Raw genomic sequence first — 26,706 nt, forward strand, 5'->3', positions numbered from 1 at the left:
GCGCCAAAAACGCATCAAAATACACCAGCTGAGGCAACGCATAGTGTGTACGTACACCCTGAGGGTACAGAGGCGGGCTGAGGCCCGATCGAGTTTGCGTTTCTATGGAAACGCAAGTGATCGGCAACCATAACCCAGTGTCTTGCATTGTTTTAGGGTCACATGATGCGCACTAAGGCTGATGCCACACGTAGCGCTTTGTCTGCGCTTGCAAACGCAGACAAAGCCGTGCCCACCGGGGCGGGCCTCGGCCCGATCGCATCGGCGTTTCTAACGAGCCGCCGGTGTTTTGCGTTAAATCAAAAACAGCATCTGAAAAACTGAATGTGTGGATACACCCTCAGGACGCATTCACACGATGCGTTGCATCTTTTTATGCGTTTATGACGCATACAAAAGGCTTCACCTTGATCACATGTTGAAGTAACATTGCATTTTAGCAAATGCAATGGAAACGCATTGTTACTTTAACATGTAATCATAGTTGAAGCCCTTGGAATGCGCCAAATGCATTAAAAAATGTGACGCAATGCATCGTGTGAATGCGCCCTCAGGGTGATGGCACACATGGAGTTTTGAACCCGTTTTTTTGCAGTCCATTAAAAAATGCACACTTTTTTTTTTTTTTACAGGTTTTACCAATTATCTTAATTAAAACTGGTCAAAAACGGATGCTTTTTCATAAAAACGGGTTCAAAAATGCCATGTGTGAGGTCACACAGGGCGTTCTTGGACCATTTCTAAAGGGACTGGAAGCTCATGCGGTTTTGTATGTTTACCATGCTTTTGGCTGGTTTTAACCCGTTTCACAGCTGTGAAGATAACACAGGTTCATACCAGCCAAACGCATGGTGAACATACAAAACTCCATGTGTTTTCAGTCCCTTAAAAAACGGCCCAAGAACGCAGTGTGTGGCATTAGCAGTGTGAACATACACGTCACTCCAGCAGTGCACACTCGGGTATGGGGTCTGGGCTGTCAGCATAGAACTCCAGCCAGTGTGACTATAATGCTCCGAGTAGCCGGGGCACCTGCAGGCTCAGGTGGACTCCACTCCTCGCTGAGCCCATGGCGGGCATACTCCCCGGGCATGTCCAGGAACCAGGCCGGGATGTTATATGGAGGAGCAGCTCAGTAACATGTCCCCGGGAGATGAAACACGTGATGGCTCCTTTATCTGAGAGGAGGGGGAGAAGTACCTAACCTGCTCTACCTGCCTCCCTCCCCGGGCGGGATCCTCCCTCCACCATCCTTCATGGAGGTCAGCTGGAGAAGGAGAGATAACATGAGCCCTGTGAACTTTGCACATCCACACACAGTGCAGGCTCCCCCCTCCTCCTGCCCTGGCACCTCCAGCTTGGTGACAGGCATCTTACCCCCTGCACTGGCACTGCTTGTGTATGACCTTTACACAGAGATCAATGACAGCTGTCCCTGAGGTGGAGGCCACACCACACAGGTAGTCAGGTGATGGCGCTAACAACAAGTGTGACCAGGCGCCTAGAAATGGGGGCAACGTTACCAGAAAAAACTTTTCCGAAGTTGTGTGCCCCACACAAGGAGATGATGTTGCTTTTTTCCCTCCCCTCCCCCATCTCCTCCTCTCTCCCCTGTCTCCCCGCCCCCCTGACTCTCCTTCCCCTTCCTTGTTAAAGTCTTTCTACCAACCAGCATTGAGCAGCAACAGCAGCAGCACCAAGAGCAGCATTCTGCCTGCAGGACCTGATGCTCATCCATATTAAAGTAGCTGAGCTCAGGAATCCAGGCAGATCATCTCCTCCTAGAGCAAAGTTTATTTATAACTAGCAGATCGCGGATGGTGCTGCTCCCCGGCCTCTCGTACTAGGACTAGCAAACTTTCCCAGCGCCAGACACTTGTCTACTCCTCAGCCTTATTTCCTTGGGCGTTCATCATGGCATCCCGCGGATGAGATGGAGACAGGGAGGTGAGTTGACACAAAGTTTTGTGGAAGTATGAGAAAGTTATGGCGAGGTGTCCAGGGACATGGGGAAGTGTCTCCCGTCTGATAGCACTGTAGTGTGTGAGCAGGGAGGGGGCAGCAGCCTGGTGGCCTTGACAAACTCTCCAGCAGCCATGGAGGAGATAATGGCTCCGGCTAGTAGCATCTGCTCCGTGCGCTGGGCATGGAGTGTGGAGCAGGGAGGAATCACACGTAGCAGTCTTCGTCATCATGAGAGTACAGGAAGGAGCCTGGCATCAAAGTACAGATGGGGGATGTAGAGAGCAGAGCTCTCCTGCTAACTTTCTCACCTCCATACTCCTCCTCCCAGCAGCCATCTCTGCATACATGTTCCTGCACTGGCTACAAACTTTCCCAACTATCAGCGCCGTGCGGAGATAACCGGGAGAGCCCGTCTCTTAGGAGACTGCGACCTTAATGGTTGCTAAGAAGCAGGGTATTATTTCCACTGGTGCCTGGCTCTCTACAGGACGGGATGGGGATGGACGCCGTGTCAGCTGCTCCTCACTGCTGGACGCTTCGTGAGGGAGACCAAGTTTTCTAGAGTTTCATGTATTTCCTCTTCCTCCTCGTGTGCTGCCAACAGACGTCCTTGAGATGGTGTCACATAGTGTATATGGTGTATAGTGTATATGTGTCACACAGTGTGTAGTGTATATGGTGTATAGTGTATATGTGTCACACAGTGTGTAGTGTATATGGTGTCACACACTATATAGTGTATATGGATACATAGTATCACATTGAATATTACATATGGATGGCTGGTGGATACATGGTTAAACATGTATATTTGTGACATGGTATCACACGCATAGTATACATGTACATGAATGGTTGGTTGGCTGGGTGGATGCATGGTGTCACATACAACCTGTATAATATATATGGATATGCATATGTGGTGTCACAAATACTGTTATAGTATGTGGTATCACACATATTGTGTATGGTATATATGTATATGGATTACTGGTGGATATGTGGTATCACACACTGTGGATTGTATATATGTACATGGATGACTGGGTGGATGCATGGCGTCAGTTACACATTGACCCACATTTAGTAATGCATTTGCGCCAGTTTTCTGTCCGACATTGCACTAGAAAGATGGTGAAAACTTCACTGCTTGCACTATGTCCAGCGCGCCACAAATTTCTGCACCTAAAGGGGCTTTTTGGTGCAGTCAGAGCGTGCGCCATATTTATTAGATGAACTTGACAGAATTGTGTCGCACGTTCTATGTTAATGGTGAACCAAGAAAGGTTGGTTCACACTTCCAGAGTAGTGCAGGGTGCGCCAGATTAACGAAGAGCATGTGCTACTTTTCTTTTGCACTCCACTACTTTTGATAAATGTGGGCCACAGTGTATAGAATATATGTATGTTAATGGATGGCTGGTGGATACAGGCTGTTTGGGGTTGCCTGGGTAGGCGTAGTACTATCCGCTCTGGAGTTTGCTGCGCTATGTCCTCCATCCTTGATGAGTTATAAAAGGAGGAGGAGAAAGAGAGTATTTCTCCTGTCTCAGCAGATTTGTCCTCCCCTGCTCCTTACTGGTTAGGAGATAGAAGGAGCCCAGATCCGGATGAGCAGTTCACATTCCATTACGAAATTCTACACGGCTTAAGAGCCAGCACAGCAGCACCAACATACATACTCTGCACTAACTTAGGGGAGGGAGGTCCATGTGATGGAGGGTACTCACTCTCCTCACTTGGTTTAACCCCTCCTTCACTCATGCCACACTCTAGTTCCTCCATGTTGGTGTGCGACTTGTCACAAGATTTGGACATGTTGTATCATTGTATTTGTTTGAAAGATGTTTATGATGCTTTTATTTACTATGTTTATGTATTATCAGCACCTACCACTATCTGCTTGGCTCATATGCCCTATTATTTTACTGACGCCTGAACTATAATGTTCTTTTTTCATTTAATAAATTCCCTCAATATCAGTGTTAACATCCACAAACAAGTAGTGTGCAGCTTGGATAGTCTGTGCCAGAGTCAGGTTAGGAGAAGTCGTTTGCTGTCAATGAATAGAAGCACATCCATCATGTCTCCAGGACAACTCACCTTTGTTACATCTTAGATGAGACCTTGCAGGGAGCAGATACTCCCTTGGAGTGTTTTTGTGCTGATGTTTAGGAGTCTCACTCAGCACATTAGTCTGGATTACATTGTAGTTGTGCAATGTACTATCTTTACTTGTATGGGGCAAGTCAGTCAGATGGTCTGAAGTTTGTTTTAACCCTTACTTTTGCTTTGTGTGGTTATACATACCTGTAGTCTCTATATCTGGTAAATGGATAAGGATAATGAGAAGCTACCCTTGTCCCAGTTACTTATAAACCTTACAGGATGACTCTACATCTATGTACTTGATTTACAGTTCAAGGCTGTCTAGACTGTATTGAGAGTATGTTAAGTAAGTGATGGCCTGTTTCATTGTTTTAGTTGGTGCCTGTTTAGCCAGGGGTTCTTTTGAGTTTCTGAGTAGTTTTCCTGCAATGAATGTGTTACTGCTGAGTAGATTTTTCTCTGTTTGTTTTACATGTGTTGTAGGCATACTGGGCGTGTAGAGGATGCTTCCATTTTCTTAGATTAACCTGCATGGGTTGGACTTTCTGTACTGACCTTGTAGATACCTTGTGCTGTTTGTCTGTAGCAATTTTAGTAAAAGAAGTTTGTAGGAAAATTGAGTATAGTCCTATGTATGAGCTTTTCATATGACCATTGCCTGTTATCATAAACTTATCCAATTCCGAGGAAGTTACCAAAACTTTTACACTATAAAAAGAGAGTAAAGTACTTTTAGATGTTGGTATTCATTATCCCTGTTAAAAGAAGGTGGTGCTCCGAAGGTCATAGGATAAGTGTTGCTAAGCAGCTAAACAGACGGGAGCTAAAATTAACCCTCGTATCTTTGGAAAAAGCAAGATGCTTTTTTTTGTTTGACAAAAGTGTTTATTGGTCGTTTCTCAGTTGAGAAGTAACCTTTCTGTTATAGCTGACTGCATGATTTATTGTCAGATGGTATGGCTTAGAGAAAATGCTGCCCTTTAGTACCATAGAGTGATGGTTACAAGGATCAGATAAAGTTAGTATCCTGCATTTGTTTGGGTTTACATGAGATATTTCACAATAGCTGATCAAGTCAAATACATTAAAGAAGCATCTCCAGATTACAGTACCTTATGGTTACTATAGTCTATCTTATCTTCATTTACTGTGCAGTACAGTGTTATCTATTGGCCCCTATAAGCAGCCAGTTGAGACTAAGGAGAGGCCTGATGTTTTTCTGTATTATCTCCATGATCACTGCTGTCCATTTTTGATAACATTCTGAATTATTTGAGATGCATTCATATAAGCCATTTAGGAAAGATCTTAAGATGCTTGTCATGACCAGGTTTTAGCCAGATGTTGGCTCGGTTGTCTCATGGATTTTTTTTGGTTACGCTTTCATGGATAGATTTGTGGTCCGTAAGAAAAAAAACTTGAACCAGCATTGTAGGAGTTAACAGCATCATCACACTTTTTCTCCTTGCTGAAAGGAAGACTTTGCCCACTAGGTTTATTACCTGGCAGTCTAAAGAGACAAAAAAAAAAGTCCAATGAATCATTGTTGTAACACGCTGTAAAGGGTGGGACATTTTCCTTATCCTGTTATCTGCGATCAGGTAAAGGATGTAGACTTCACACAATAAGTTGAGGTGTGGAGTGAGCAGTTTTCTCTTACTATTGAAACATCCTAGATGTGTTGTTGATTTCTTAAAATTTAGAATGATACTACTAAATTCTTGTACTGTTTGCATAAAAAATGCCTTTATAGGCCAGAAGGAAACGTGTGTGGTAAGCTAGACTGAGGATTCTATCTTATAGGTTGTGTGATGCATTTGGAAACGCAACACAAATGTCGCGTGTGAATGCGGTCCACAGATATGTAAGATGTAATGCACTTTGTAAAGGTTACATGTAGGAGACCCTTGCGTGCATGTTCTGCTGCTCATATGATTTCAGAAACTGTATTTTCCCCTGAATAGGTAATATTCATAAAATAGAGATATACTGTTACAGTATACAGTACAGGTCCCTGCTTTACAGATGTTTATGCCAACAAAATCAAACACATTTTTTTAATAATGCAGGAGGTCCCCGACATAAGAACACCCAACTTACAGACAACCCCTAGTTAATTGTCAATCCTGGTTCTTATGAAAATCCAATTGAGACCAAAAAAAAAAAATTGGCTGATGTTACAATTATAAAATATGCAGTACATTTTCATTAAACATATAACAATACTTCACATCAATTTGCATACAATTTCAATTTAAGAACAAACCCACAGGAACTGTCTGTATATAATTTCGATTGCATTAGGGTATCTTTTCTATCAAGCCTGACCTAAGGAAATGGGGAGGAGGGATAATTTTGGCTCCATAAGATTCAGGTTAATTGGCCATGGCTTTATGGATGCTAATAATCTGATGTAGAGGGATAAGGGATGGAAGGGGGGTAGCAGCAGATGTGATGTAATTGGAGATTAAGAACTGACAGTTCTAGAGAGCTTTACAGTTTTAGTAATGGCCATTTTCGGTTACATTGCCTCATGGTCCTGTTTCCTGCACCTTGCACTTCTTGCACCGTTTGCTACTATGGGACTTGTGAGATGCGGCATTAAGTATATATGATGGAGGTGGTCACTGCTTTGTGAGCTTCCAATCAATAAGAAAAAGTATTTTTATTGGCAGTTTAGAAACATTCCAGAGTAGCTTGTTTTCACTGGAGCCTGTTCACAGTTGTACTATTAAACAAAGGTAGATTTCAGTGAAAAGGTGCTTCAGACAAAAGCAGTGGGTTACGGGTGGAGACTGTTTGCTCTGTGTGATTCAAACAAGGAAAGCAGCAAGAGCCTAAAAGCCTCTGCCGATTTCTGCAAGCAGGTATTTGAATAGCAGGATTCACCTGAAGTCTCCTGACTTTCATGCTTCCAATGGGGGTGGAGAGTCTGTGCCAGAGTCAGGTTAGGAGAAGTCGTTTGCTGTCAATGAATAGAAGCACATCCATCATGTCTCCAGGACAACTCACCTTTGTTACATCTTAGATGAGACCTTGCAGGGAGCAGATACTCCCTTGGAGTGTTTTTGTGCTGATGTTTAGGAGTCTCACTCAGCACATTAGTCTGGAGCCCCCACAGACACTAATTTAAGCCGTTTTACTTTTATCAGTGGCTTTTGTTTTGAAAAGGATATTGTATTCCGTGATGTTCAGTGTTAAGTATGTATTATAACACATAGAAGGAAAGCACACCATAGGCAAGAATTTGATCGTTCCTTTATATCTTTTTTTTATCCTCCTGATAAATATATCCTTCCACATCTCACTGGATCTGTGTCAGTAACAGATGTCCACCCTGTCTTAAACCATCGTGCAAGATTAGCTTTATACCAGGTACTAGGCAGCATCTTCCAAGCTGCTGTTCACCACATGGTAACATTTAGGAGCCTTTTGGTTTCCATAGCAAACAGAGCAGCTGAAAGAGAGCGCCTGGTGGATTTACCTGCTCCGCTTGTTGCCAAGGCTGACGATGCAGTGAATTAGGATCCTCTTTTGTTAATTAAATGAAGTTTACGTCTGAGACGCTCTATTACAGGTGTTAAGAGCAAGGATGGACTTTGGACACGTGAATTCTTTGTATGGTAGAAAGAATTTTAATGATTCTTGGGATGGTGAGGTATCAAAGGGCAAAAAAAAACTATGATGTAGGTCCAGTTCATGTTCTACTTCCCTGCATTTTCTTTTTGAAAAAATAACATTGACCTAAAAAGCACAAAAATAAAACTCAGCAAGTCTATAACATTGCATTGCAGTGTTTTGGCAAATAGAAAGTGGCAGGTAATATTGGAGATTCAGAAATCCTAGTATATAGGGAGAAAACGAAGGATCTCATACTTTTTTTTTTTTTGTTAATTAAAAATCTATAGGGCCTGAATACTGCTAGATTTGTATGTGGTCTGTATAATAAGCATAATGATAGCTGTGTAACAGATTAGAGTGAACAAGACAAATAGAGAAAACACAGCCATGTGGTGGCAGGATTTCATGGACCGAACAATGTGGGACGTGAAATCAAGCATCGCTGTATTTGATGCATGGAGTCCCTACCACACTAGACTGTAATAATGTTCTCAGTTCGGCACTGTTGTCCCGTGAGTCATGGACCAAGAATGGTTGTGTGCTGGAGCAGCAGGTGGAGTTAATCCTTGTGTTACAATAATTAACATGATATGGATTCAAGACCTGTAGCAGAATAAAATTTTACGTTTCATCAAAGCTGGTAGAGGGGATTGGTCTAATTCCCATTTACTCTGCTGCTAGTGTACATTTCCTATGGATGGGCCATAGTTATGAAATTTACGGCAGTCCAACTCTTCACACACTTGCCAACCGGTTTGTCCAAATGCTGCTTTGATCAAATCTCTCAACTTAAAGGACACCTGTCATCAGGTCTCTGTCACTATTTCTGTCACCACTACCTGTTGGAGCAGCTCACAAGGATCCATCCCAGCCTCTTTCTAGTCAATTCATATATTAATCATGGTAAAATCATCTTTTCTTTATTATGTAAATGAGGCTGGTCAGAGGTAGTGATGTCACTCCTGTTACCCCTCCCCGCCCCCTGCTCATGTCTTTGTATAATGTATAGTAAAGAATTCCTGCTTTATGTGCTTTACCTGCTGACATGCTGTGTTCTCCTATACACATGTGTGAGACACAGACATCAGCTACACAAGTACCTGACATGTCCTGCTATAACATGGCTGCCTGGAGCTGTTGTATCTCTCCTAAACACACACACAGGCTGCAGGGGGCGCCAGCACCAGGAAGCACATGGAGGAGCCATTACACCAGTGGTGGCGAACCTATGGCACTGGTGCCAGAGATGGCATTCGGAGGCATCTCTGTGGGCACACAGGCTGTCTCCCAGGCACAGAGTTTGCCAGACATGGCATCTTCCTGCAGTCTCAGGTAGCCCAAGTAGTGCCCTGCTATTGTGAAGTGACCCATCCTGTGCTGCTTGGTCCTGTCCAAAGAGTGAAAAGGTGTCGGATTGGAGCTCAAAGAATCTGGTAGCAATAAGTTTGTTACTGCCTAAATTGCTGTTGGCACTTTGGGAAAAGATAGTGGTTTTTGAGTCTCACTTTGGGCACTCAATCTCTAAAAGGTTCACCATCACTGCATTACACCATTATACCTCACATACAGGTTGTCAGTCATGTGTATAGTAGTTTCTCATACACACAGGCTGCAGGGGTAGTGGCCGCCAGCACCAGGAAGCACACGGAGGAGACCAGGGTCGGTTCCAGGATTCAGTAGGGCCCTGGGGGAACTCGCATGGCAGCATTTGAAATTTGGAAACTAAAACAGTCTTCTGTCCTAAAATATTTCCTACCAATATCATACCAAACAGCCTCCTCATGGTTATTTTATAAAAGCCCCCCTCACACCCTACACATTCATTAGATATAGCCTTCCTCAACCCCATGGATTCCTTACTGACAGCTTTATGTCCCGTCCTCCCCCCCCCCCCCCCCCCAGCAGCTCTGGGCCCTGGCACTTGCCCAGGTATGCCCAGTGCTGGCGCCGGCCCTGGATGAGACCTTACACCATTATACCTCACATCATTACACAGGCTGTCAGTCAAGCACTGGGGGGTGTGGCTGTGCCTCCCACTCATGATTATTCATTGGACATCTTTCAGGTCATTTGCATACAGCTTTAGTACCTGATAGTTTGAGGGACAATGAAGGGATAAGGGCAATGCTTTCTAATGGCAGTTTATGAAAATATATTTAGTTTTGGGACTTAATGTCTGACTGGAACTCTTTAAATGCTGCCGAGTATTGCAGCTTTGTCCTGTGTTAGAACAGTTTTCCAGAATTAGGATTTTAATAACCTATCCTACTACGAATAATTGAGAGATAAGATACATTAGCCGAGCACAGCCAGTACCCAGTGTACACAACTGGCAGCTTCCATCTGCATATACACAGCAGCCGCAGTAGCTTTAGTAGTGGAGTTTTGGTGTTGCTTGGTGTTGGGACTCCAAGATGTAATTGTTATCATCTTAAAGAAAATAAGAATACCATAAAGTATGATAAACCTGGGACACTTAGATCCAGACAATGTGACTGTGGTTATCATCTTATTTCCTATCCATTCCCTCCTTCCTTCTAAAATCAAATTTTAAGATTATGCTAATAAGCCTGAAGGGCTCTAAGGGGTGTTACCAGAGCCCCTCAGTGCTGCAGATTTGCAGGCTGTTACAATGAGAAGAACATGTCTCACCTAACCCCCTGCTGTTTCCCTCCTCCCTCTGCTTGCAAAATCTAGCAGCAGCAGGTGGTGGAAACACCTGTGCTCATTGTAACAGCCTGTGAAGCTACAGCGCTATGAGGCTCCAGGACCATAATTATAAAACTTTATTTTCAGAGGGAAGGAGGCTGTGGAAAACAGATATAGATCACTGTGACTGTGGTACTTGTCTTATAAGTTAGTGACCCTGGTTTATCATGATTGATTTTGATGGTTTATTTTTCTTTAGGATAGGATATCAATATTTATATTCCCTAAATGGATGTTTCATCTGAAATCCACATAAACATGGCTGGTCCATCCTTTCTATAACAATTCCTGGTGATGGGGAGTTAGACACCTGTCTGACTTATATAGACTAGATTTGGGACAGATGCTTTTACAACAATGTTTTTAGGAAGCATTATGTATATATTGTGCCTAGGCTCCTCAGAGTGAGCAATTCTTCAGTTATTTACTAACTGTTGTAGCACTCCTCACACCTGTAACTGTGCAGATGATGGTAAAGATGATGAGATGTCACCTTATTAGTTGAACACACCTGCCGATCCTAACAATTGTTGGGTTTCTATCTCTAAAGACAGTACAAATGAACATATTACTGTCATTTTATGTACGGTATATATTATCTCCATAGCTCAGTCTTCCAGTTAGTCAAGCTTTCTAGTTTAACAGTAAGGCAACTATAGATATAATTTCAATTACTCTGTTGTTTATATAATATTTACAATTTGTCTATCCTTTTGAATATGCGGTTTATAACCTCAGAATAGATACATAGTTGCTGAGCTAGTCGTGGCATTAACCCGCTCCAGGCTTTTTTGTCTTTAATGAATATCCTCCTGCTGATCACTGACTAAAGATATTTACTTGACCACTGTCTCCCCTACTGCTAGGCTGTCCCTGACCCTCTTGTTTAGGGCTTGGTCTGGAATAAGAAACAAAACTGGCCCTCCCACTACTGCTTGGCTTTTATCTTGAGCCTTATCTGCTTAGCTGGTTATTAGCGTGTAACTGGCACAGCCCTCATCAATGAGACTGTTGTAGTCGTGGTCCAGGTGTTGGTACATTAATGTTCCACACTCCTGACTTGCTATAATGATGCTGCCACTGAACATTTTTCCAGTTGTTTTTCAAATATTTAACTTGTAAATTAACCCTTGTAACCTTTTAAGACAACCTCTTTGATTTTTCTTCTGGATGGTCACATCTTGCTTCCAAGCAAGTAACTTTTCTTGCAGAGGATGTTGGCTGGTAACTAATGGCCTGGACCGCATGTCTTGCTTCCTGTTTGGGAAGTCATTTCCCTCTAGGAGGACTTTTCCTTCAGTAATTTTGATAACTTGATCTCATTGCTTTTGTCTCATTCCTGTAGTTTATGGATTGGGCAACGAGTACATCTTTCTATATTTATGATACCGGTCGGTACATTTAGTTTTAATGTAGAAATAGAGATGTACATGTGCAGCCATAATAATTGTATTATTATTATTATTTACTATCATTTTTCACAGAAGTGTTTATTGATATTTATATTTTTGGACCTCCCTAGTCTCCGGATGTACACCTTTCTTAGGCTCCTGGCTAAGAGAGGGTTAAGGAGCTGCCAGTAAGAGGTGTGTGTGTATGTGTGTTTGGGGGGGGGGGGGGAGATGTGTTACTTTTGTTAGCTTTCACTCCTACTTGCAAAAGCCTTGCAGTGTAGTCCAGGCCCCTCCTGGAGCAAAGCAGATAAATCCTTTTGCAGGATGGTAACAAGATGCTGGAAAGGTAAGGTATACATCGGTGCCAGATTTCAAAACTGAATCTTCGCCAGAACACACACTTTCTCATGTGCTGCTCCTGAAACTTAACCAGATGGCATGCCGTCCAAAGCTGTGTAATGCACCCAGGTTATGTTATAGCAGTTAAAAACAAGGATTCCGATGGGTGTTGGTTCATCATTTCATCATCTGATCCTGGGAAGGGAGGATGCTCTGTGTTCCAAGTAGTGTGTGTTAGAATGAGATCTGCCTAGAATTGCTGGTCAGCTTGGAAAGTTTTTCTTTAGGATGTTTTTGGCAAATACTTTCAGATCTAATATTTTGTGTTTCCATACACTCTATAGACTGAACACCTAGATTTCTTTTTTTGGTTTGGAAGCCTCTGTAAAGAATGTGACATACATTTACCTTGAAAATATAATATTACTTGTGAACATAAATATAACAATAAGTTAATCCAAAAACAACTTATTTATAACTCCAACAATGGCCGAGACGGGCATTGATTATAATTAGTAAAATATATACTAATTTGTGATACGGTTCATTATATTAAAAAAAAAGGATCTTGTCCATTTCTATGTTATCTTAAAGATGAGAATATGTGTGAATGCTAATGGATTGATGTTGTTTTAATTCCATTAAAACTGAAAGTACATATTAATTTCTGTTATAGTCTAATGAAATGATGTGGACAACATTTTAGTAGTTTGAATCTGCTAATAGATACTAATGAATTGCAGAAACCTAAAGTGACCCCTGTGGTGACGGGAACAGAGAGAGAGTTGGCATTCATCGATGGAAAACCAGGTATTAAAGGGCTATATTTTACTCCTTCCTCCTCCCATTCTCTACCTCTTCATTTCTGCTGTATCCAGACATGAAACCCCAGTGATAAGATAATGTTCCTTAGGATAATCAGCATTTCAAAGCCATCCAAACAATAGATCTTGGTTTGATTAACATCTTTATTGTGGTGAGATGATGGGACGAGTCTACTCTGGTGATATTGCTAATACAAGGCAGGCGTGTCAATAACAAGACATAGCCAACACATCAGACAGAGTAGATAATAGACTCTGCCACCTTTCACATTTATTGTTGTTCCCAACTATTCTTAAGACAAAGGTGCAAATTACTTAATTGTAGAGGTTTATGGAAACTAATAAGGTAAAATGGTTATGGCGTCGGCTGGCACAAGACATGAGATATTTATTTGCAGATTATGTGCAGACGCCAGCTTTATTTAGTAGCATCTGCAACCAAACATCAGAAGTTCTCACCAAATTTAATTGGATCTCCTAGTGCTATGCAGATAGATATTTAATGTTTGTGGGCTCCTCAATATCTGACAACAAACCGTTATACAGAATGTTGGCCATAGTTGTTTGTCTAGCAACATAGTTGTTTGTCTTGCAGCATCTCAAAAGGGTTGACCCAGGTAACCCAAGTTATCCCAAAACCGGTCAATATTTTGCTTTAGCATTTGTAAATCAAAACTAGGATTGGATCCAGGAGGTGAATATCTTTCCATTATTCTTTCTCTCGACTCGACTCCTGAGTTTTCATTATAAATAGTGATCAAAATACTTCCAAGTGAAAGTAGCTTAATGCACTCAAATTTCACAGTTTCATACACATGAAATGTATCTTGTGATGCTTTATATCATTTAATATTTTCTGTAAAGTTGCATGGCTTGCATACACTTTGGTACTTTGGTTTATTTGAAAGGACTGATCATATACATGCTTCTTTTTTACTTATTTATTGTAAGCAGACCACTTGTTTTCACCAAAAACACAGCCCCCATTTTGTTTTGTTTTCCCATCAATAGTTCCGCTATCTGCATTACACTCTGTGGGAACACTACAACTGCACTGTGCCTACTGTCAGCCAATAGTCACACACAAGTTTTCAGTGTTGTGTTTTCATTGTATTTTCTGTATTGCTATGTAATGTGAGTTAATAATGTTCTTTCCCTTGTTTAATAACAGATGAGCATTCAGAGACGTAGTTTAGAGCACAGGCACTGTAATGACCCTGTAAAGGTTTATATCTTTCTAGCTTTACTACAGTGTCATGAAATTATTATTTGTGGCCATCACTATTATACATTCCTATGCAATGGCACTGCTGGCCTTTTCATGTGGCATTAGGCATTTTGACCTTCTTCCGCCCCATGGTCACGATATAGGAACAGCTTTGCAGCCTAAGCCAAAGTATGAAGCCTCTTGGTATGCTATCATACACAGTGCATACCCCTTTAAAATTTCCACTCTTTGTTTCATTGCAGCCAATTACTACGATCAAAAAAGGAGGTTTTTTTTCATTGGTTTTTGGGCTCGTTGATGTACACTCTACACCCCATCATGATAAAATATCAAAATTTTAGTTTTTTTTTAAATCTAATTTATTAAACAAGAAAAACTGAAATATTACATGGTCATAAGTATTTAGACCATTTGTCCAAAATTACCCTTTACCAAGTCCCGCCTCGGCCGCGTATCAAACCTTTATACTTGCCCAGAGATGAGGCGCATTGGACTTTTTATATTTTATTTTAATAGCGGTCACAGAGGAACTTAATAAATAGTGAATTGAGACACCAAACCACCAGTCTATAAGGACCTGTGGGTGGTTAAGTTTCCCAAATCGTCCTGGCAGGTCCTCTTAAAGTACAACATGTTGGTGTACTGCAAAGAATGCTAGGAAGGGAAACTGTGGGCTAGAGGGCACCAAACATAATCTCCACAGTGAAACAGGGTAAATCACATGGGAATTATGTAGTTAGTAGCAGGAATAGAAGTTGAGAAATGTGTGTTTTTGTATGGTAGATTTTAAGGATAGGATGCAGAAAAATGTGAAAGCAAGAATAAAGGTTACACATGAGGAATGGGGGTGATCCACCTTCGAGTGATCTAGACAATGCTATTTTTTACACTGGTTATACTGATGTGGGATGATTATTCAAGATGTTTGTTTTCTCTACGAGCTTCAGGAAAAGAGATGGTTACTTATATCTTTGGAGGTAGCAGACACGACAAGAACAGCACCAACATTAACAAAACTTCTTGTTGCATAAACTACAAAAACTTTTATTCCAACTTTATACAAACGTCCACTTTACTTTTAAATCCTAATGTCTGTCATCCTAATCCAAACAGAAATATACTGAGTCGATGAGAATCAAACATTAAAATGGATGCTCTGCGTCCCGGTCCCTGAAGGGGTTAGTAGGAGTAGAGCTGGAGACAGACTGAGAGCCTAGAAAGGCATTGCTGGCTGTCAGGGGAAGTGAAACATGCAGGCCTCGCTGTGCAGGCTGCTCACAAGATGGGGGAAGTTGCTTCAGTAGAACTCATCACACAGCTAGAGGGAGGGTCCAAATAAGATGGCTCATGGCAATATGATTTCCATTAAAAAGTTTGCTGCTAAGACACAGCGTGGGATTCTTCAGTTTCTAAGGGGTTAATTGGAGATGCTTGGCTTTTTATTCAAAAACAGTTGCAAATGGGCGTGAAAAGAATTCTCTGTATTTTATTGCTTAACAGAATGCACCTAATTTAACTATTTTTAGCATTTTTTATTTTTAGAATGCATAATTCAGGCTGGATTACTATGGACTGAAGTATTCCAGCTTTTTTCTATTTATCCTTTATTTTCTTATTTGGATTCTTTTTTCACTTTCTGCAGACCCTATCTAAAGTTATTGTATTTACGGCTGTTCCTGAAATCTTCTATCCTGTATCATTGCTACTTTAGGGGAACTTTTGCCAATGGAGGCTATAATAAAGATACTAAAATGCACGAATACTTTTGGCTGGCTATGGCCGGAGACGCCTGACCGTGATTGGTCTGTAAATACCGGACTGTTTGCTGGCTGGATTCCACAGGCCGAACACTGTGCTAGTGAAGCGAATCCAAGCATCATATTTATATATGATGCTAGGAGTCCCTTCTTCCCCACAGAGCAGCGTACAAGGAATCTGATTACAATTTAGAGATTACAGTTTGGCGCTGCTGTTCCATGAAGGTCATCATATATCACGGGGATGAAGCGCATCTTATCTGTGTTCAGTCCATGAAATCCAGCCACGCATGGTCCAGGAATCCCAGGCCAAACATAGTCTTATGTCTCTGAAATAAGGCTGTGGATGCAATGGACAGAATCTCCACAATCATTCTGCAGTACTTCTAGCTGAGGCAGACATTGGCCACAAATAGGCTGCCAGATAATATATTTGTAATGCAGACGCTGAATTCTGCACATGGAATGGGCAAGTAATTGAGCTTTGTAAATTCTAAAATAAAATTTTAACACTTGGATGGGATTCTTATAAATTCCATCCATTTTAGAGTCGCTGTATAGCTCTGCAGAATTGTCTGCTGCTAACATGCAGTGCCATATATACTTGAGTATAAGTCAACCCCAAAGCATTATCCAAAATGAAATAATAATCTAGTACCAGTATGTTGTCAAGTATTAACACCTCCTAAATATTTCTTTCATGGCCCAGTGTTGTAGCTTCATCCAGAAAATCAACTATAAAATGATATGTAAAATGGCAGTATAAAGTCATTGGGGCCCAGATCTCAGCACTTTAGTCAAGTTCTCCCTGACTGTGAACGCATCCAGAGACATCACCTACCAGCTCTGCTGAAGTCTGGTGCATATCAATCACAGCAGAGAGATGAGGAGAGCTTGACTTCTGTGATAAACTTCCCACCTCTGTGACTTTATACAACTAGGGGTTCTGTCACTCAGTGCGATCTAAAAATGCATGCAATTTTGTTTGTTTGCCTGGTTTGAATATGTTTATCTTAATTTCTAGAAGTGTTGGCAGATGTGAAACTGATTAAAACCAGCCAAACTCATGGTAAACATACAAACGCATGCATTTTGAATCCGTTCAAAAATGGACCAAGAGAGCACCGTGTTACAGCATCCTTATTACTTCTCCCTTCATAGTAGATTTTCTGGATGATGCCACAGTACGGTGAAAGAAACATGATCCGGAAGGTGTTAAGCTGCTGGACAACAAACTGCTAGTGGTACAATAGGCCAAGTCGGGTTCCTTTTAAACGGATGTTCTCCTGTATTTTTATCTTCAAAAACAAAAAACTATGAGAAGTTGCATCCTTGCTTATGGATATTATGCTTTTCTTGACAATCCACTTTAGGAAGCAACATATAATACGGCTTGCTGGTTAGAAACCTGACTGTAAACATGTATTTAGTAGAACAAAAGTGAAGAAAGCACGATGTGGATAGCAATGATGGGCTAGAAGACCTGTGTGTCTTTACCTCTAGCTGCTGACTAAACAGTTCTGTCAGCTGGCAGTCGTGAGGCCTGAGGATTTGTGATAGTTGTTGGAAGGGTGTGGAGGAGATGGAGAGCAGGGGGAGGGGGATAAATGCTCTGGGCACCAACTGTTGCTTCTTCCAAGCCCTGTGTCTGAGACGTCTTCACATATTATGTTAGTTTTGTTGTCATTTCCCTCCTCTTTTTGATCATTTTCCTTATTTGTAAACGTCTTCAATACTTTGTAAACACTGATGTATCGGTTTCTGTTCCTGTGTGGCTTCTCTACGCCTCAAAAATAGAAAAGGGGGATTGATGTCCATTGTGGCCAATCAGGTCACCAACTAGTTACTATGGGCAACTGCTTCACCTTTCATCTTCACATGTTTTTAAGACGAGAGGACCAGTGTAACTTTAGCTGTCACTTAGGACGTGTCTCGTGTGACTTGTGCTACTATTTCTGCAGCTGCCGTCATCTTCTTGTCTTTAAGTGCAGCTGTTTGCTGTCGTACTTGCAGTGTTTCTTCTGCTTAGTATATTGCTTTACAGATGACCTGGTAAAGAGCAGCTTCATCTAAACTGAGGATCATCATCCTGTTTAGTTGTAGCGTTTCAATGTTTCCCTGACTAGGCCGTGTTTCAGCATGTAACCACTGCTGAGATTCCTTCAAGTCACAATAGATCCTGCCACTCCCCAGGGCCAAGTAACTTTGTGGTGGTGTGTCGATAATTGTATGCGCTTTTACTGGATGAAGTGATACAGAGACGCTCCTTATTTTACTGCTTGCTAGAGTAGATTGTGAAAATGCAGAGTTTATGTGCAGTGCCCACAGGGTAGACACTATGCCATTATTAACCCAGGCACAAATATATGAATTGGGTATTATATGTGGGGTAACATAAACTAATCCCACAAATGTCTGTACAGGAATTACCATATGTGTCCTACAGGTGAAGTCATGCATTTTATCACATTGGCTCTGCAAGTTCTTTTGCTATTTGACCGCCCCTTGCTCGGCCTGTTTGGTCCTGGCTTAAAAGGTACCATTGTTTGCTCATTAAACATAGGGTGCAGCTTGTTTCCAAGGTGACTGCGGTTCTATTGCTGCTGTTCTACTGATAGTACTCACCATACGTTACCTTTGTACACCTGAGCGCATCCTGCCGCTGGGGGAAGGTGCAGCCAGTTGAAAAAGTTGTAGTTTTTTTTTCTTTGCTTCCTGGGGATCTAATAGCATTTTATTGAAGTTGGTTAAATAGAATTTTTCCTTTGTGAACAGTTTTTTTCTTTTTTCAGATATTGCCTCCATGATAAAATGAGTGTTATGATCATAAACAATGCAAAATAAGATCTGTGCTTTTTTTTTTTTGTCTGTATTTGCAAATTGTGTTTTAAAGGGCACAAAAAACCCTCCCTTGTAACTTTGTTTGTGCCTTTTAAAGCACAGTTTAAAAACACATATAATAGAACATTTTGTTGTATTTGAGCGCAATTTTTGGGTGAATGGACTGGGTTAAAGTAACTTTTCATTTGGATGTGCTTTTCAAAAGATACATCCATAAATGACATCTAGGACGTTCCGCTGATAACATCTTTTTCCTGGGGGGTGGGTGCATATCTTACATGCATTGCGAAAGCTGCCCCACCCAATGTCACCTAAAGATCAGTCACTGTTGCCATCAAAGAAATGAAACAATAAATGTAAATTGTGTTGTATAGTTGCAACTTGAGTATATTTCTCAAAATAAGATGATATAATGAAGGAAGTTGTATCTGATCTGCAGTCACTCTGGTGTAAATTATGTAGGTTAAATGCAAGTTTTTGCCTTTGCCTAGACCAGAATGTGGCTCGATTGTTCCAAATGTTATTGATAATTTTTGTGGGGACAACAATAGCTTCATCTCCATCATCATGGTATTTTTTATCAACCTGGAGACTTGTGAATTGTTTTAGGACCGTATTCTAGAAATACTTTATGCCTTTGCTCTAGATCTGCACAATAATTTCTGTTTTTATACTTTTTAAGTTAGTACCTTGTTAAACTTTAAAAACTTAATAAAAAGTTGGATATAAAAGTGGTGCAGCATGGATGCTTGTGGGGCTGAGCAGGCAAAGTTCTGCTATCAGGTTTAGTACAGTTCATACCCAGGTTTCAGTAAACATTAACCATTATTATCAGAGCTCGCAGTGTGCTGAGTGGTTAGCAAAGAGAATGTACCCACAGACTGAGATGAAGCAAATGAGTCCAAGGTCAAAAGGATGGGAGCACTTTTATTCTATTTATAATAAGCTCTGCTAACGATTCTAAATAGCTATAGACTTTTTGTGTCTTTTTTACTTTTTATATGTTGCCAGTAATGACATTACTGCAGTATTGATGCCATCTGTGCATGAATATCAAGAGGTGTGAAATATTAAATTCTGAAGTTTTTTTGTCCTTCTAGTTTTTTTTTTACTCCTCAGCCTATTGTAGTTTTTTTTCTGATATTTGAACAGGATTAGACAGGTTTTGCATTGCATGATGGCTAAGATAAAGCAACATGTGAACAGTCGGGTTGTTTGCACAGGGGTTAATGGTACATTGTGACACTACAGGCAGTTTTCTCTCTTCACTGATGGATTTCACCTTCTGCTTAACAGAGCACCGCTGTCAGTCATGGAGAATGAGCAGGGCGGGGAAGCTGCTGGCAGGGTAGGGATTGGGTGCTGGGAGCTACACACTGATGGGAGGAGGAGAGCGGCTGCAGCAACAGTTGGCCAATGTTCTTGCCTTGTACTTTGGCCTGCATCCTCTCGCCTGGAGATTTGTAGCAGGGAATGGAGAGAGATTAGCTGGGAGGTTTTGCAATAGCAGATCTAGAAAGATGCACACTTTCTTTACTGTTACATTTTCTGTGGGTTATAATTGAGAAATAAGAAGAAATAGATGCTCCACATCCTGTATATTTCTTGCAGAGCTGTAAATAGATGGATGGAGCTATGCCAGCTGGTAGCAATATAGGGGTATATACATGCTATTGATAACTGGGCAAATATTTAACTAAAGTAACCAACGTATCGGGTACTAGTCTACAATTAGCAAGTAAAGATAAAGTTATCTTTTGGTGTATGCGTAGTGGATGTTACCAAAGGATACTCCACAATCATGATTTTCTCATATTAGCATTAAAAACAGTAAAAATTAAATGTGCATATTTTATATACGTAATCATACGTGTTATAAAAGTGTTCCCAAATATATAAATACAAGGTTTTTAGTTTAGTTTTTAGCAGAAAAAGCTGGATCTGCTTGTATTTGAAATCTGTCCACACCTAAGAGGTGGTTAGTTTTGGGTTGTGTAAACTTACTATAGTGTATGTGTAGGAATATATACTATATACTATAGTATTTAAGACAAATAAATAGATGTTTTATATAAACTTTCTAAAATGGGAATTCTTTTCTCCTGGAATAGTAGTTATGTGAACTTGAAATATCCATGTACATATTCATATTGCACCAGATATTATTTTGAGAGTTATCAAAATGATCACCCCTCTGTTGCAATTTTAATGTATTTTTTATGTAGATGCAAATGATTCCTGAGTGTAGAGCACTTCAGCAGTGATGATGAGGATGAGCAGTTTGTCCTTCATGTGCTATCCTTTTCACCCCACTGTGTAGGAGGTAGAGGAGACTGCAACCCTCCATCTCACTGTAGAATTAGAATCCTCCAAACATAGTTTTTTTGCCTCATGAATGGACCATTTGTTCATGCACAAGTGTTCGATGTAAACTGCCCAACATCCCACACTACTCCACAGCAACTGCATCCAGACTCTATTCTGTCATTCTCTGTGACCCACTGCAATATAGCAATCCTAATGACCTCCTACCCAGCCTCTGTGCTAAGCATATTGGCCCTATTCTCCTATTATGTTCAAGGTGCCCTTTAATCTTGCATAAACTTCTGAAAATGTGTAGAAAAAGTACCTGATGGCCTCTTTTCAGGTCATTGTGCTCTGATGATTTTTGGTCTCTTCAGCTATAATCTAAAATGGACATTCATTTCTCATATTACGCTATAGAGGTAGTTCACCACCCACTCTCATTGTGGCTACCCAGTCAGTGGGGGGAATGTATTAAACTACCTTACCACACTGGCGGAGATGAATATCATTCATGAATATTATCATAAAATCCTGGCAGGGTGATTGCTCATAGAAAGAGAAGATCACATGACCCTCCATCTGCAGCCATTTGATGGTCAGGAATGCCTGGCACATGAGGCAAAAGACATGAGGGTTCAGTTTACATATCAAGAAAGCGGTGCAGAACTATTGATATATTAGTATATTGGTAATTTGCCTAATATCCTGCCCCCCCCCCACACACACACACACATTGCAAAAAACATGAAGTAAATTGTCCAGCCCCTTTTAACTATATATTACCTAGATCATGTGAAATTTTTATTTAAAATGGGAGGGTCTCTTTAACCCATTCCCAATAAGCGTCATGCTATAATGGCGCAGTTTCAGGAGGTGTAAGGAGATGGCACATGGGCACCAGTGCTGGCGCTGATTGCAGGTGTTAACCCCTTACATGCTGCCAGCGGCAATGTAACAGCCAGCGGTACATGTTCACCGCCATCTTGGCTGTGATCGTCGCTCCCCATGACATCATAAAAGTCATAATTTATCAATGTTGGAAACCAGTAATTCCCAGTGGTGAACCCCGTAACAGAAAAAAAGCAGGGTAAGAGAAAAAAACTTTTTTGGTCATTTTGTAATTTAAAAAAAAAAATGTAAATAAAAAGTGATCAGAAGCTTGCACAGTCCCACAAATGGTATCAATGTAAATGTCATCATGTCTTCCAAAAAGTGTCACCTTTATATGGCTTGCTACGCCAATGTATGAAAATGTAAATGTTTGTAAGAATTTTTTATTTTGCCATGTTATAACAATAATAAAATTTTTTTAAAAATCTAACCAACCTATATAAATTTGGTATCCCTGTGATCGTACCAACCTAAGGAATAAAGAGGAGGTTTCATTTGGAATGAAAAGTGAAAGGCATATAGAGCCCACAAGATAATGGCACAAATGCGGTTTTTCACTATTTTACCACATTTGGATTCCCCCCCCCCCCTACAACCCAGTACACTGCATGGAATATTAAATAACGTCACTGGAAAGTACAATTTGTCACGCAGAAAACAAGCCCTCATACAACTCATTACAGGAAAAAATATATAAAAAGTATTATGGATTTTTGAGGTGGTGAGCAAAAAACGGAAACGAAAAAGGGCAAAGTGGTTAAGATTAGTTTATTAGCTGGTTTTCTTCTTTTCATCTGGATTTATTAAAGCTAAGGGTAAGGCACGGAATGCAATCTAAACTTTAGTCCATTTGAAGACTGATGCAGCCGACATGAGGGTCTTTAACCCCAGCAGCATCCTGAGAGCTGTGTACATGTTTCAGTAGGTTCTTCAGTTGCTAGGCACTCACATTTCAGGTCTGCAGGCCATCTCCTCTCATTTGTGGCCTCCTTGCAAATACCTTTGCTGTGGAATGCTGGCTTTCCAGTGCTACCTTCTTGGGGTGGGTTGCTTTTTGGCCTCTTACAAATCCTACACAATAAAGTCATGGCACAGTGCCTTGAAAAGTGTTAGACCACTCTCCATGCATGAGGTACAAGCAAGATTACGATCTGAATATTTTGATCTAGTAAAGTGCTGACATTTTTGACAGCTATGTACAGGCACGTAAAATAAAACCAGTGGCGCAAGTGAAATGCACAAGAAGAATCTGCAGTTGGTCAGGGGTGGCCTTGGGATACTGAACAACACATTTTAATTGGCATGGAATATGCTGTAATTTCTTTTTTACCACAGAAACAGCACCACAACTGTCCTCAGGTCTGTGGGCATTGCAGCTCTGCCTCATTATTTGGCCTAGTGGCATCCATGGAGCTGCATACGCTTTTCTGTAGGTTCTTCTGTTGTAGGCAGTCCCATTTCAGGCCTGCGGGCCATCCCCTCTCCTTGGTGGGCACCTTGTGAATATCTTTACTGTGGAATATTGGATTTCCAGTGCTACCATGACAGGGTGGATACATAATGGATCTTTGAAAGTTTTTCTGAACCCAGGATCTGTATGCTTACTCCGATATTTAGGACCGGATCCCAAGTGAGGAAAGCATAAAGTCTGTATCTGTAACACACAGAATCTGCATCTGTAATGTGTAGTCCCTTTTTCTCTATCCTTTGGAGCATCCTCAGGGAAGGGCATTGTCTTTTTGCCCCTTCCCTGAGGATGCTCCACCTCAGGTGAGCCTAAAGTAGTGGTTGGTCACTGTATAACTATTCTGCAGTTCAGCAGTCTTCGTTCTTTTTTTTATAATGACTTGCCTTCCATTCAGGGGTGTCAGGAAGCAGGGCCAGCATTGTGCTATTGTTTCAGCTGCAGAAACAAGATGTACAGCAACTTAGGAGATGTCCAACGGTTGCTATTTTTAAAGCAAGGGAAACTGCAGATTGCCAGGCAACTGGGGCTCCATGAGCCAGCAATTGTGGTTTCTGGTCCCCTGGATTTGCATACAATCCTTCTAAAGTCAGTTTAACTGTAAGCTATTTTATTCTTCTAAAAGTAACAACTACACACTTGTGTTATATGTAACAGTGCTGTATACTCGGATGCTGTATACACCATCATAAAGGTGTGATGGGAGGAAGACCCATAGTAACATACAGGCCTCAGGACTGCCAGGCATACAATGCAGTCTAACAAGTCAAACAAGATTTTCTCAATCTGTTTGCTGCTAAGTATCATCTGGTTATTTTTTTCTTTTCGATTTCTTTATAACCTCGCCATAACTAAGACTTGCAATGAAAACCTTTTAAGAGGTACAGATTTTGTTTCTTACTGATGTTTTAGTTGGGATGGGGGGGGGGGGCAAGGATCTTCATAGGAAACAGCAGCTGGCAAAGAAAGACTCTGCTGTTTAGGTCTCAAGACACAGAACTTGCACATGTCTATGCCCATCATTCTACTGCAGAGAGGCAATGCCCTTAACCCTTTATTGTCAGGTATTTTTCAAGTCTCTACTTGGAAGTCCTGGATCTTTAAAGTAAAGTTTTGTGATGTATGAAATCAGGGCAATCTGGGGTTTTATCCATCATTTACTCTATACCCTATTGTACTATATAACTATCTGATGATCTCTATATCTGATTTGTAACTTTGCCGTAGAATTTATTACAAAGAGTGTTAATGCATTGACATTAGGGTAGTGCGATTTGGACTGCACCTCTGCCCCCTTATAAGATTTCATAGTTCACATGCGATATGAACATGAGGGCTAATGTGTCGTTTTGCTATTGCCGTAAACATGCCATATATAGTGCATCTGCTGCTGGCTAGAATGTGCTGCTGAGAGCTGACCTATCCTGTGACAGAAGCATTCCTTGGCTCCTTTACAGCCTGAGCAGTATGACCAGTTCTTGTGTGATATAGAGCCATCTCCATGCTGCATGACCACACCTGCCCAAGCACATGGGCAGCAGGGATCGCACTCCAAAATCTGCTCCTCTAGAAAGGAGGAGGCCAACACTGCAGCTGAACTAGTTCTTCTTCTCTGCCATTCTCTTATTACAAACCTCATGTGACTTCCAAATGTTGGAAAAGCACATGATGCTTCCACTGTGTCCTATCTTGTGTTGCAGATGAATGATGCTTATGGAGCCTGCTTGTTTTTTTCCTTTTATTTCTAATGTCTGTGTAGTTTTGGTATGATAAGTACTGAATTATCCCTTCTTCTGGTTACAGGATGTCCATAATAAAAAGTAGAAAGGTAATAAACACACAATTGGTTCTTTTACCTTTTTGTTAAAGGAAATCTACCATCAAAATCGAGCATGATAAAAACTCCTAGTTCCAAGCACTGTGACTGTGGCAATCTTATATTTGTTATACATGGCCTCCTTCCTTATAGAATAAAATGTTTAAATTATACTTATGTTGTAGATGTATTACTGTGTGTATTTCTGTTCACAGAAAATGAGGTACTTTATGGGATGGTACCATACTAATGTCTCAGTAAGCTATCTAAGGCCATGGACATATGTGCTCATCTGGGGAGGGATGGGGTGGGGGTTGGGGAGTGTGTTTTCTGTATATGTTTTGTTTTAAAATATTGTAAAAACCTCAAATAAAAAAATATTTAATAAAAAAAATATGCTGATGAGTCAGAAGGGCTCTGGGGGTCTTGCCACGCACCTTTGTAATGTAGCGTCACAATCTGTTACACTGTCTCGCCTTCCCCTGCTCCATCACACTTCTACCTCCCTCTGCCTGCCTGATGTAATCTCACTGCAGCAGAGTAAGTTTCAGCACACAGTGGGAAGGGGAAGTGCTCCTTACTCACAGCTTGTGAATCTGCAGCATAGAGGGGCTCTGGTAACATCCCCAAAGCCTTTCTGGCTAATTATAATAATTTAAAAAGTTGATTTTAAAAGGAAGGAAGGAGGCCAGAAATATAAAAAGATTATCACAGGCTTGGTGCCTGGTTTATCATGCTTGATTTTATGGTAGATTTCCATTAAAGTTGTACTTTCGTTCTGCTCAGGGTTCTCTTCACAGAGATTGCTCATTAAATTGCACTTCTGTTCTAGAGAATTCCTTTACTCTGGCATTGGATCATCCAGAATTAGACTATTAGTAGGCTAGTATTGTGAGAATTATAGTAAATTTACATAAACTTTACATTTTATAGTAAATCAAACTTTTAAAAAGTGGTAGAAAAGTGTAAAAGCGCAAACATGTTTGTCCAAAATTATTGCCTGGAAATTGGTGCACAGCACTTGAGAAATTCATCGTTCTCGCACCATACATATTAAATGTATATTAATAATGGATCTCAAACTTATCCTTGTAGGAGCTAGTTATAGGATTGATGGCATGATATGGATGGATAAGATCTAGTATGGAAACTCTCTAACAACAATAAGATGAAATGTGCATCTTGACTTAACCAGATATTCCCATGACTTCTAGCACTTCTGGTCCAGCAACTTAAGGGAACTTGAGGATAGTCAAAGGAATAGCTTTCATAAAGGCTTTGAGAGGCAGATGATGCGAATGGACAGAGTGCTCCAGCTGTAAGTCATTACTCTCAGAATGGCGCTCTCAGGCAGACAAATGCTATCCTTGTTTAAGAGCCCGTACTGTGAAAACCTCTGCAATCATCTTGGACACTGTGCATTCTTTGTACTGTGCACAT

At 41.0% G+C, this 26,706-nt stretch overlaps 1 protein-coding gene and 1 long non-coding RNA gene across 13 annotated transcripts in view; one reads left to right on the top strand and one right to left on the bottom strand.

Annotated features, from left to right (window-relative positions):
* Window positions 1-2,584, bottom strand: part of LOC140133008 (uncharacterized) — a 40,005-nt gene extending 37,421 nt beyond the window's left edge. For 2 of the 6 annotated variants that reach the window (XR_011855771.1, XR_011855770.1), the window contains exon 1: window positions 1,033-1,149. This is a non-coding gene — a long non-coding RNA (uncharacterized lncRNA). Of the gene's footprint in view, window positions 1-1,032; window positions 1,150-1,377; window positions 1,447-1,523; window positions 1,556-2,273 lie in introns of those variants that run through there. The other 4 variants (XR_011855774.1, XR_011855772.1, XR_011855773.1 and 1 more) reach the window with 4 other exon arrangements.
* The window catches only part of RREB1 (ras responsive element binding protein 1), a 59,050-nt gene continuing 34,008 nt past the window's right edge, over window positions 1,665-26,706 (top strand). For 2 of the 7 annotated variants that reach the window (XM_072152528.1, XM_072152534.1), the window contains exons 1-2: window positions 1,665-1,947; window positions 12,881-12,947. In XM_072152528.1, the coding sequence (XP_072008629.1) occupies window positions 12,936-12,947 (12 nt within the window). In that variant the 5' untranslated portion in view covers window positions 1,665-1,947; window positions 12,881-12,935. Of the gene's footprint in view, window positions 1,948-2,093; window positions 2,536-10,206; window positions 10,537-10,853; window positions 10,877-10,896; window positions 10,988-11,864; window positions 11,991-12,880; window positions 12,948-26,706 lie in introns of those variants that run through there. The other 5 variants (XM_072152532.1, XM_072152533.1, XM_072152531.1 and 2 more) reach the window with 5 other exon arrangements.

The sequence above is a fragment of the Engystomops pustulosus genome, chromosome 5, assembly GCF_040894005.1.
Source record: "Engystomops pustulosus chromosome 5, aEngPut4.maternal, whole genome shotgun sequence".
NCBI classification, from domain to species: Eukaryota; Metazoa; Chordata; class Amphibia; order Anura; family Leptodactylidae; genus Engystomops; species Engystomops pustulosus.